The 13503-nt window shown below is 39.3% G+C and overlaps 1 protein-coding gene across 1 annotated transcript in view; it reads right to left on the bottom strand.

Moving 5' to 3' along the window:
* LOC306850830 (cysteine-rich motor neuron 1 protein) overlaps positions 1–13503 on the bottom strand; it is a 115169-nt gene that overhangs the window by 90251 nt on the left and 11415 nt on the right. The window contains exon 2 of the mRNA XM_079386746.1: positions 12458–12631. Within this exon, the coding sequence (XP_079242872.1) occupies positions 12458–12631 (174 nt within the window). The remainder of the gene's footprint in view (positions 1–12457; positions 12632–13503) is intronic.

Here is a 13503-nt window from a genome sequence, read left to right as displayed (position 1 = left end):
CATCATATTGATTCTCACAGTTGTTAATATACAAAGCTAGCAAAATTGTGTAAAAATAACATACTGTAATGCCACAATTTCTTTTTGAAAGAATAACAAATAAGGAAGAATCCATGTGTTCAATTATAACCAACTGGCAAACCAATAAAAAAATCAAAGAAAAGCCCAAACAAAACAAAACGAAACAAAAACAAAATGAAACAAAACAAAACAAAAAACACGAAGCGAAAACAAAACAAAACAAAAAACACGAAGCGAAAACAAAACAAAACAAAAAACACGAAGCGAAAACAAAACAAAACAAAAAACATGAAACGAAAACAAAACAAAACCATAGTGATAACATTAACACTCACCTTATCAAAAACAATAACAGTGACGGCAGGCATCCTGTTTGAAAATTGTAATTCAAACTATGTTTAGAATACAAATGCTGTTGGAATATTGCTTTTTTGTCATGATTCAGCACTGCTTATAATGATCAGGAAACTAAATATTCAAAACCATCAGAAACTAAATTGGCAGTGCTGATTAATTATTTATTATATTCTAGTAATCCTTATAAATATAACAGAAGCTGAGAAAAGGCTGTAAATGATGTAGAACATTTTTCAGTCCTTTGACAATGTGAAAAAGTACACCTTCTGTATTTTCCCCCAATTGATCATTTGACGAACTGAAGCCTTGAGTGTCTCATCTGTTCCATCCATTCGGGACATCAGGATGTGTATGATTCCTCTTTCCTGCCAATTTGACAATGCAACCTCTTCCGCAAAGCAACAATTAGAGTGTCTTTGTGAAAAGGCAGACACAGAAATCTCTCAATTATACTGACATGGTCACTCTGGCCCACATATACATTTTCCTCACACCATCTGATCAAATGCTCAAAGTACATAGAGCAAAAGCACTCAAGAACCATGCTGTGAGCCACTGCGAGAGAAAAAAAAGCTCCCTTAAAGTTTCTGTGTTATCTTTACCAATTTAAAGGACCAACGAGTGGCACGCTTCGACGGGCCGCAGTGTGATTCATCTTTATCAGCAAACTACACTAAACCCTCAGAACACGCATCTACTGCCAGACACTACAGGGACACCAGAATGTCAACAATTGACAAACAAAACGCCTTACTTCCCCCCCAAAATATCATCACATCTGCCATTTCAAGTCCATAGCCATTGCATCCCACCTCAGTAATTGCTGGCCTGAGGCGGAAATCACAAGGAAATAAGCTTATCACAAACGCAGCAGTTTTAAAGCTCTTACAGGAAATGAAAGAAACTGACCAAACTAAATATGTTATCTGTAAAGGAAGCAATGATTGTAGGCAAGTGTCAGTCTAAATGTCAAACCTTTAAAAGAGTGGTTCGAGGAGCACATATTTGATCCTTTTCTGTCAAGGAAAGTTTACAAGATGTTTGCTGTTTGGCATTAAAGCAATGAGCTAAGAGGCCACATGTTCTTCACTCATCCTACACTTTAATACAAACTATACATTGTCAACAATATACTGTATAATACGACAACTATAAATGATAGTAATGATGACAATAATATCAATAAATGAATAAATATAATTACAAAATATAATGGAAAAAGTATGTGAACCCCTTTGAATTTACCTAATTTCAGCATAAATATCTGCATGATCGCTGAGTAATCTGATCTGTGACTTACTGTAGTTAAAGCCCATTTCCACCATAGAGAAAGAAAGAATGAAAGAAAGGTAACTGTGACTACATGTCTTGTAAAATTCTGTTCAGTCCATAGTGAACACAGTGAACGTCCTTGGGTCCATATGTCCTCACCAAAATATCAAAGAGTAGGGACAATAATTCAATATCAATATATATTGGAATATATATATATATATTTTCAATAACTTTGATATTGTTTTTAAACACATTTCCGATATTTTAATGTACATTACCATTGTTTCCCATGCATTAATTTATTTATGGCGGCCTGTCACAAATTTGAATAAACATGAGCACTGCATGTTTCAAAATCAAGTGTTTTATATGAATAGTGTTTTATATGAATAATTCTTTGAAGGTAACCGACTGTCTTCAGAAAAGTTTCAATGGCATTTTCATTTTATCTGATAAAGCAGCATTTATGAGAGATTTATGCTTTGTCTACAGCTGTTACCGGGGAAACCAATGTTTCTGCTGCTCCAAAAGCTCCTCCTGCTGGCAGAGAATGAATTAGCATTTTCCAAATGTCTCCAGCAACATGTTTTTGTTTTTGCTCACTCTTTTTTTCTGTTTTCTGCAGCAGGTACACTTTTCATAAATTGTGCATACATGTTTGTGTTTATCTGCATTTTACAACAAATTTGAGAGTTGCTTATCCAACAAATGAAAGTTGGAATTATCTTTTATAATGTGGCATTTTCCACAGATAGGTCTCAATTAAACAGCTTCAACTCTAGATGATCCCCTTGTTATATTAATTAATTAGGACATTTGAAATCAATTTGGCTTTCATACCGAACAGGTTACGCTGCTAACAAGTGGCACTTTTGTTAAGCTCTAGCTGTGCTGTACTCCAAACACTGCCCCATGAAATCCATGACTGGGAAGTAGCAGCACTGATGTTTCTGCAGCTCTGTTGATAGGATTATCCGCATGTGACAAGAATCTCTCAATCAGCTGAGATGAACCAGGCTGGGAGACCCATGTCAACATCCGACCTGTCCTACATGTGTCAAATCTTCCATACCAGAGGAGCTGTCAATACTATGAACTTACAGAGCAGATAAATAACCACTGGGGACTGACCGCGAGGGTGTTAACAGATTAATTATTGGAATAAGGCCACTGGGCTAATGGTGATTTCAGATAATGTAATTCGATTGTCATTGTTCCAACCACAAAGGGCACACTGGCCTTTTTGCGGTGTTGGATCATTGAGGAATCTAGTTCACTGGGCTTCACCAAAGCTTTGACTGGGTCACAACACTGCTGGGGGTGACCCTCCATGTTCGACTAAACCCAGAAGGAACTTTTATTGCTAAGAGGTTGCTCTTTCCATCAGCTAGGAGGTCTCAGCTATGTATTAAAGTCACTTAGGTCTCAGATTTTTCTGTTCTGTTTTTCTAAGAAAATACAACATAAAAATGCTGTAAGAGTATAGAGCTATAAAATTATGTGGCTAGCATAACTTGGTTTTGGGAGGATCAGATGAGAATTAAGTTCACATTACTTTTGATGTCTGAAATATTAGAAATGTAGCTTTTGCATTCTTGTTTGTTTAATATGGATTTGAAAAACTTATACCACTCTATAAAATAAAAACTGTAAAATGTAATAACTGTAAAATGTCATGTGGTTCAACCATCAAGTAAAATGTATTTATTTTTCTTCACTGAATACACTTGATACATCAAAAGTTTTTAACTATATTTTTTATTTATTAATTTATTTCAAACATCTTAATAATAATAATAATAATAATAATAATAATAGGATATTAATAATAAGTTATTAATTTCTAAATACCATTAAAATATTTTTAGTTTTTAATTATTATTATTATTTAAAATTTTGACCTTGATTTTAATTAAGGTAATTTCTTTCTTTCTTTCTTTCTTTCTTTCTTTCTTTCTTTCTTTCTTTCTTTCTTTCTTTCTTTCTTTCATAAACAACATTAGGTATCACTTCGCTAATATTAATAAATATTTGCAATTTATTTTTTCAAATATCATGAGTTATACATTTATGAATATAATTTATTTTAGATTTTAATCATATATAATGTTTTTTATTTACTTATTTAAATGTATACAAATTGAGTCACACCACACTTTATAGCCTGTCAGTGTCAATAAACCATCAATAAGCTGAACATTAAAACGTCAATATTGTCAATATTTGAAGACGTGACTTACATTGACTTATCTTGTGAGGAAAATTTAAGCAAAATGACCTTTTTACCTTTCTAGTGCATCAGCAGTCAGTAAATGGTGATCCTGCTGCAAATACCTTGTAATCAATTAATTAATTGTAAGTCGAGGTCTAAGTCCTACAAAGCTCCTTACTGCACCCGGAGGATAAGATGTCACGGTCACCAGCGAGGCCATGGCAGCTCACATGCCACTAAACTCCCAAACAAGATTTATTTACAAGGTAAATGAAAAAGCTTTGATTTTAAAGGCGATAAGCTCTTAGAGAAGTTCTACTGACAGGTCTCTGGCAGGAAACTGCACATGGCAAAGGTGACGGAATCAATGGTATTAACAACGCTAATTTTCCGCCTCAGGAGAAAGAAGGGAAACTACTCATGTCGTGCAGTAGAGCTGACCCTGCAGATGTGACAGGGCCGCATCCTATTAACGCCTGTTTGCGATGTGGCGGCACTCTGGTTCTCACAACGTCTAGCATGTCTAGATGCCAGTACAGATTGATGTGAGCGAGTTTCGAAAGCTGCATCGCCTCTAAATCTTGGCTCCTGAGAAGGGGAAGAACACATTCGTGCTGAACAGACAGTTGTCCTCAAACATTTACGACTGCCAAAGTCAGGGAGGATAAAATAACACACAGCAAGAATGCTGTGGATATTTTTACAGACCTTTGAAAAACCACAGAGATTAATTACACTCTGCCCCTATAAATAATTAATGCATACAGCACTAAAAATGAGGTTGTATATTCATATGTAAATAAATCGAAATGTATTTATTTATTATTTTTGATTTAATTTTTTTTTTTTTATACTTCTTGGCAATTTTAGCAGCCGTGAATTAATTACCATGCTGACAGCTTGCTGTGCTTTTAGACAGCTGGCACGAGAAAAATACTATAAAAAAAGTTTATTTTAATAAAATATTAAATTCAGTCCCTTTAAAGCACCACAGACACATTCAGAGAGCTGTGTTTCGCAGCTTCAACGTTCTTGCCCTTTTTTAACATGTAGCCACAAGCTGCACTTTTAAGATGTCAAGCCAAGTTAAAAACTGTGTTTTTCAGTCTAAGAATATGTCTTGAGAAACCCATGCTTTCGGTTTCTCCATACAGCTGCTATTAAAGATGCTGTCGGATGTAAAACATCTACTTGGTGTGAACCTGAAACCAGTCTAAATTTACAGGGCTTCTTTAAAAGTGATTATGTGTTGATTATTACATTTTTTAAAGTTTAGAAATTATAGTTTTGGCACATTTTGATTTTAATGCACTTTTTATTTTACCATTGAGTGTGGCAGCATAGGACCGATAAAAATTACCATCTCTTTGATGGTGTTAGAGTTAGTTAAATATCAATTTTCAATTGATTCATTTAAAATTCTAATGTATTTGCATTATTAAATAGTCACAAAAGTCCTTGCTATTACATTTTGCTATTGCATTGTTATTATTACTTTCAAAATAGAATAAGTTGGAAATGCTGTTTTGATGCACTGTTATATTTGTGCATAGAAATTAAAAAAAATTTATTAAAATTTTTATTAAAATGAATGATTACTTTTAACTTTATTGAAACTGTAATTCTTGCATTTACTTGTCAGCAATGACTGTTCGATCAAAATGATGGTTGCTCTGAACCATTTCAGAGCAAATACATCAATATTGTGTACATGTAATTTGTATATTGAATACGGTCCAAAAGGATAAAAACATTTTAATAATTTTTCAGCAGTATTACCCAGCCCTAGTCATCTTCAGAACTGAATACAATTTTGAAACTAGTATCAGTTTGTTCATGGTGCACACACCCTCACACATGGAGCTCTGCCCATGTTCCACATCAAACGGCTGAATGCCTTTGCGTTGGCCTCTACAGGACAACAGGGAAAGTCAAAGTACAGTACTTTCAGGCATTCCGTTCTTGGGTTTGGCCGACCCCCCACGCTCTCTTTGAAAACAGGACATTGTTAAAACAGAAACATGTTGCTTTTGGCATGAGAGGCTGCTCTCTCCCTGCATACAACGGGGCCTGCAATTAGCATGGCCGGCTCCCCAGAACAAATATTCTCCACTGTAATCCTGCCAAGGCAGCAGAGACACAGCTCCACTGCAAGAATGCTTGGCATTTCCTTTAATGTGCTTTGGCTGAGCTGGGTCAGAGAAAACCAACAGTAATAGCAGAACAGAGTCCCACACAACAAAACTTCCTGTTCACGCTCACTTTCTCTCTCAAACACGCACGCTTTTCCTATAGAAAGAAAAACATATTTCCATCCCATCACTCTTTTTACCTGCTCTCATGTCATAACACACGTGGCTTACATACGTGTATATGCTAAATAAGCTTTCTATTTCCATAGAAACCTCTGGCAAAATATCCAGTTATATCTTTCAAGCGACAGTTTCTAAAAGTAGTGCATTCATCCACTTACCAAATTACTGCAACCTCTAGGTCAGGGGTCTAAACTGGCTCAGTGGAAGACTACCATTCACCTCCATGTTAATTTCAAACACAGGCTCTCTCTAAAAGAGGTCCAGTACATTCCCTTACCACCATTTATTCCAGTCGTTTCACGTTGACTGTAAAACTGCCTTGAATAACCTGGACCACGTCCTCAGAAGTCTCAGTTGATCCAAAAAACCTGTAAATTTGAAAGCACTCCACCGTTAAAACAAGTGATTGACACCCTGAAAAAAGCACTTAGACCCTTTCCCCATCTGTATTTCCTCAAAATTTTGAAGAAATATTTATCTGCTGCAAATACACATGAATGACATACTGTCTTACACACTGAAGTCCCTTCAAAGTAATTTCAGTCGACGGCCATCTTGGCAACAGGCATACAAGCTCAGCTGCTGTCTACTTGAATGGGGGAAAATCTATTTGTCAATGACATCTTAAATTAGCAAACCAATCTAACAGCAACAGTATCAAACATTTCCATAGCCATTTTTGTAGCCATTCTAGAAACAGACAATGCCTCTATCTACTGTCTCAGACTCATTTTAACACACATAACCATATTTAAATCCATTCCCATTGTAGAACACATATTTTCTCCCTCAATATGCGTGAAAATGTACCAAGGAGAACAGATTCTGTGTGGGGCTAACCTTGGTTGGCCAAAGATTTAATTCCTCAATGTGTCATAGTTTAAGTATTAACTTCTCAAGCAAATGGACGTGACTAATTAATTCTGAGAACCTTGAACAGTGTCTCAGTACCTTAAAGATCAATCTTTTTACCATCCTTCTAGTCTCACTTAGACAAACTATTCTTGCTAAGAACCACCCACTTAGTGACTAACTTTTAAAGCAACTGGCCACCGTTTTTTTTTTCATTTCACGTGCTATTGGGTTTATTTAAAACAGATCAAGCTACAACAGATGAAGCAGGATGTGAAAACTAACATCTTTCCATCAGGTCTGGTGATGATTTACTGCACTGGAATATTTTTTTTACCCTGAGAGAAAATCTGCTTAGACACCAAAGGTCAACATATTATTACGGTTTTATTGGGGATTGATTTCCTGTAGTACCAACGGTAGCAGAGCATATGGATGTCATTAGAGAACCTTGAAGAGGGCACTGTGACGGCATTATCAATCTTTACCGTCCTTTCAAAAGACCCCACTCCTCACAGTGCTGGCTGAAGAAATCCAAGAGGTCACAGCATGCTTCAAAATAGAGCCCATTCTGATGTGCTACTGATAATATCAATAGCACTTATCTATTCAGCATTTGCCCTTGTGTCTGCCAGCTTCCCGTAAACACAAAACATTTCCTTGTGAGGAAGGACGTTTTTCCATCGGGCTGAATATTTCACGTAATTCTGATTTGGTTGCATGTGCAGTTGCTTAAATACACTTCTTCCTCTTCCCTTCAGCAGCAGCACAAAGAGACCAACGGAACTGAAGTGCGATATAGAATTTAATCATATTACGGTGACGGCTCCACTTCTGTTTAACAGAAGCAATTGTTTAATGTAAAATCAATAAAATCTCACAATGTCTGATGACTCTAGACACAAAAGATGGCCAGGTTGATGAATCACGACAGTAATGTTTTTCTTATGCAAATGATAACTGCTGAGCTATTACAATTACAACACTGCAAAACATGTACTTTGGCCCACGCTCCTCACGGCACTGAACGCAAACAGATATATGAGGAGATTGGAGGAAAAACAACTTCACGCAACAGCCAGAAAATCGTTCACGTTCAAGCAACAAAAAGTGTATTATGTACGCCAGCTAGGTGGGTAGTGTCTCTATACGCTCTGGTAAAAACTTTTATTATTGAACTTGCTTTGGATTAGCATGAGCAAAACAATTGCATGAGCAAAACAAATCTTCAGATATTAAGCACTAAAAACACTAAACAAATATAATACTATAAAAGTGAGTGTTTGCCTTTAGCGGTTGCTAAGGTGTTCCATGTAGTTTTTTTTTTCTTTCTTTTTGTAATTTCATGCTCATTGTGAAAAATGTCTCTATCTACTTTTTAGCAAAAACATACCTATATATAACATTTGCTAAAGTTTCTAGCTACAGTTAAGTTAATTAACATTATAGTTGCAGTAAAATAACTTTTATTCCTTTTCACATATGATTATGGGGAGACTGTTGATTAATAAACACTTTTTTTGCATGGCTCCTTGCGCAATACTATTATGACCTAAAACACTTTTACCACAGTGCATGCTTCATATTTGTATCTTTTCAAATATTCGTATAGGCAGACATAACACACACACAACGTAAAACAACGGATCAGCACAGGACTGCAGACACCTGGAGAATAAATAGGGAGACAAACGAGGAGGGTAACGAGGGAGACACAGGTGGAGCAACTGAAACAATAAAGAGGTGACAAAATGGGAGGGGACAGACAATAGACAGGAGAAAGCACATGGCACAACAAAAACCCGACAGAAGCCATGTGCCTAAAACGCTACAGTGTCATCTGGTGGTCATCCTGGGCACACCAGCTGAAGACCGTGACAGAACCCCAACTTTAAGGAGTGGATTCTAGATGCTCCCCAGTCAAAAACAGAAAACAAAAAGTCCAGGAGGGAGGTGGAAAGGAGGTGGACCAGGGGAAGGGATGGCGGGCCAGGCCCGTGTAGCGGAAGAAGGCCTGGAGACAGAGGTAGACAAGGGTGCCAGGGTGGTGCCGGCAGTGCAGGAGGCCAGGGCGGATAGGGTGGGTTAAGCCAGGGAGGATCGGGAGGCTTCGTGACCCTGGCAGATGACCAGGGAGGGACAGGGCAAAGTTCAAGAGTTGGTGCTGCCGACTCTGGGAAATAGTGAGCGGGCACCGCTGCCTCAGGGGCCTTGTAAGAGGACATTGCCACCTCGGGAGCTTTGTGAGCGGACATCGCCACCTCGGGAGCTTTGTGAGCAGACACCTCCGCCTTGGGAGTCTTTTGAGCGGGCACCGCCGCGTCGGGAGCATTGTGAGTGGGCACCGCTGCCTCGGGAACGTTGTTCCACCGCTCACAAAGCTCCGTTCCACCGCTCACAAAGCTCTGAGAGGAGGATCTCCTCGGGAACACAGTGAGCGGGCACCACCGCCTTGGGAGGATCGTGTACAGGCACCGCCGCTTCGAGAACATCATGAGTGGGCACCGCCACTTCGGGAGGATTGTGAGTGGGCACCGCCACCTTGGGAGGATCGTGTACGGGCACCGCCGCTTCGAGAACATCATGAGTGGGCACCGCCGCCTCGGGAGGATCGTGAGCGGACACCGCCGCCTCGGGAGGATCGTGAGCGGACACTGCCGCCTCGGGAGGATCGTGAGCGGACACCGCCGCCTCGGGAGGATCGTGAGCGGACACCGCCGCCTCGGGAGGATCGTGAGCGGACACCGCCGCCTCGGGAGGATCGTGAGCAGGCACCGCCGCCTTGGGAGGATTGTCAGCAGGCACCGCCACCTCGGGAGGATCGTGAGCAGGCACAGCCTTGGGAGCTTTGTGATCGGGCACTGCCGCCTCTGGAGGATTGTGAGCGGCCACCGCCTCCCTCACCGACATCAGCAGAGGATCCTCCACACTGCGTCTCCGCCCGGGATGCCCAAAGAACGAACCCGAGAATCTGGAAGCGGTCGGCACGACCCGAGGAGGTTCTGGAACGACAGCCCAGACTGGGGAGGGGGGCACCCTCCAGCAGTTCCACCTCCTTCAAATAGATGATGTGGTCAACCATCTCCCAATACGACCATGTATCTAGCTCCCCCAGCTCCTCCCAGTTGACAGGCTCGTCCAGGCCCGCTAGAAACAGGTGGATGAGGGTGCGCTCTCCAATCCCTAACCCCTGTGCTGCTTAGAAGAGGTCTTCAGCGATTGTCTTGTGGGCAGGGATGCGGCCCACTGGCTGGGGTCTGGTTCCTCTGTCGTCCGGGAATAAAAAGATTCCCATCGCTGCTGAGTCCTTAAGAGGCTGATCTGTTCTGTCATGGGTAGGGAGAGACGAAGACTCAAATGCTGGCAGAATGGTCTTTCTTTTCATAATAAAATGAAACAAAAATGAATAAAAAACCACCCCGAGGGGGAAAACAGGCAGGCAGGCAGAGAACTGCAGTACAGGCAGACATAACACACACACAACGTAAAACAACGGATCAGCACAGGACTGCAGACACCTGGAGAATAAATAGGGAGACAAACGAGGAGGGTAACGAAGGAGACACAGGTGGAGCAACTGAAACAATAATGAGGTGACAAGATGGGAGGGGACAGACAATAGACAGGAGAAAGCACATGGCACAACACAAACACGACAGAAGCCATGTGCTTATAACGATACAGTGTCCTCTGGTGGCCATCCTGGGCACACCAGCTGAAGACCGTGACAGTTAACATTATCAGTTAGGTTTAGGGTAGGGTTTTATGAAAGTGGTATGCTATTTTGCCACTCATCAGACATTTTATTACAAAACTGCCAAAATACATACAAGAACCAACGTAATAAAATGTTGCCACATTCACATTCATCTCTTTCAAGAAAAACTGAACACATTTTTTGTGTTACTCTCTGGACATTTCACTTAGAAACTTGCAACGTGCCATATAATATCATTTTTTCAGAAATTTTGCCACAGGCACGTTTTTCCATTGAGCAAGGGGTTGTATTTCCAGGGTTGTCTGTCTGTTACCAGGGTGGTCCAAGTCAAGCCCACCACCAACTCCCTATGATATTTTTTTCAGCAGGGTATTGCTTAGTGTAAGTCTGAGATTTTTTTGCCTGTTTTGTCAGCTTGACACAACTAATAAATCACTTTAAAGGGACAAATATATCAAAATGATAGACAACAACAACAAGCTACTCATCAAGAGAATTAAGTAACTATTAGACAAAATATTTCTAGTAAATTGACAACTCTACAAACAGACAAGCAAAACAACATTTCAGACTAGAAACAACATCACAATAAACAAGTGACAACTGCAACAACTCTGAAGCATTAGTCAAAACAACATGACAAGCACCTATTAATAAAACAAAACAGGGGGTAAACCTTCAACAATAGCCACCGCCTGCTTCAGGGATGACGGAAAGCACACCTGCTGCAATAAAACAACAAGCCCTGTAACAAGTGATAACAAGCATGTATTTTTATGTTTAATTGCCAGTGTGCCACCAGCTCAGACTCAACGCACAGGCACGCTCAGAGAATGCGAGCAAGTATCCATCAGGGACCGCATTTTTCAACGCAACATTTGCATTCTGATAACTCTTAAAGGAGCCTTATCAGCCTCTAGTAAATCAGCTTGTTTGTTTGTTTAATCACAGGCTTCTAAAAAAACCTGTCATATAAGCAAGATGCCTCTTTTTCAACTCCAGCCTTTAGAAAAGAATAGGAATTAGAACAACCAACCATATTAAAAAAAAAACACGGTTCCAGGGATTTCGAACACATTGGTTATGCAGATGGATATGCCGTTGCTTAGGAAAGGCCAAACTTTTTGCGAAACAAGTACTTGTTTGGGGTTTTTATTTAGGGGAAATTTGAACAAGACACAAAAATAGCTTGGGAAATGACCTACTGCACATTTGCACACACACAAACACAAAAAAACTACATTGACTGTCACTGACATTCTCAGTTTTATTAATATGCATTAATTTAAATTAGTTCACAGGTGAAATCATCCCTTCAGTAATGCCAAAAATTAACATTTAGATTATTTTTGTATTCTCTCAAAACTAATAAGAAAGCTTATTCAAATTAGCAAAGCTAATTATAAATAATTAAGAAGAATGTATGGCAGAAGAATACATCAAATTCATTATATTTTTATTAATATGCGAGTTGTACCTTGCAACAATTGTACAGGGACTCATTATAAAGCCTGTTTTTGAGTATGCTCACAAAATCAAGCAATCGAGAGTTCAAACACATATTTTAAAGATGAAACCCATCAAGGACACATTAAACAGCATTATGACATTATGACTACTCCAGAAAGATATGAGCATGCAGGTACAAGTTTTACGCTAGAAGTAGACTGAGAGAAAAGATAATGAGAATGGAGAAATAAGAGGTACCTTCAATCTTCTGCAGGGCTGTCTGACAGGCTTCCTGGCTAGCGAACTCAAATGGGTTGTTGCATGTTCGTACACTGTCACATTCACACTTCCCATCAATGATGTTACAGCCCGTAACCAGGTTTTCATTGCATGGCTCAAAGCCCAAGAGCTGGTCATCATCCCAGTTTTCATCTGAGCGAAAATGAAAGAGACACATATCAATGAGGATGCCACAGAAACAGAAATTCGTAGTAATAAATTACCAGATCAAACAGAGCAACCAGATTTTAAAATTCAGAATCATCCCGATATATTTTTACAGTATCATTAAAATTGTGGGTTCCCCAAAGCCAACAGGTCTGCCAACGATGCTTAAGTAATGAGGCTACTGAATGCTAGAGAGGAGCACATGGCCAATTACATGTGTATTTGAGGTTCAAGGGGTATCGTACAACTTGGAAATAAGAGAGAAACGTAGACTTGTTATAAAGGATTATGCAGTTCCTACATTCCTAGCCTCTCACGACTTACACGATAGATAAATGGTGGCAGAGAGCAGCGCATTTTGAAAATAAGAATGACCCTGACCCTGAAGACGCTTCTATCTGCCAGCAACATTATGAAGTCTTATTTGCAGTGCAAATACACATTGCTGATACAAGCGCTGGTATTTCAGCCCACTGCGTGTTCACCTTATCGGTGCGCATGCACGTTTGTGTGCTTAGGATGGATGAATACACTCAATATGGGGGTTCGCTGATATACTGAATATTTACATAAAAAAAGACATTTAAAAAAAATAATACATGCATATCAAATGTTTGGGATCAGTAACATTTTTTATGTTTTAAGTCTTTTATGCTCATCAAGGCTGCATTTATCTGCAAAAATACAGAAAAAACGGTAATATTGTAAAATATTACAATTTACAATTTTTGGTAATACTTTATTATAGGGACCAATTCTCACTATTAACTAATTGCTTATTAGCATGCCTATTATTAACTAACTTTCTAACTATCAAAAACAGCAAACTGGGAGTTTATTGAGGCAAAAGTCATAGT

This window comes from Barbus barbus (genome assembly GCF_936440315.1).
Source record: "Barbus barbus genome assembly, chromosome: 30".
Taxonomy (NCBI): domain Eukaryota; kingdom Metazoa; phylum Chordata; class Actinopteri; order Cypriniformes; family Cyprinidae; genus Barbus; species Barbus barbus.
The sequence above is the reverse complement of the archived record's forward strand: the minus strand, read 5'-3'. Positions and strand labels throughout refer to the sequence as shown.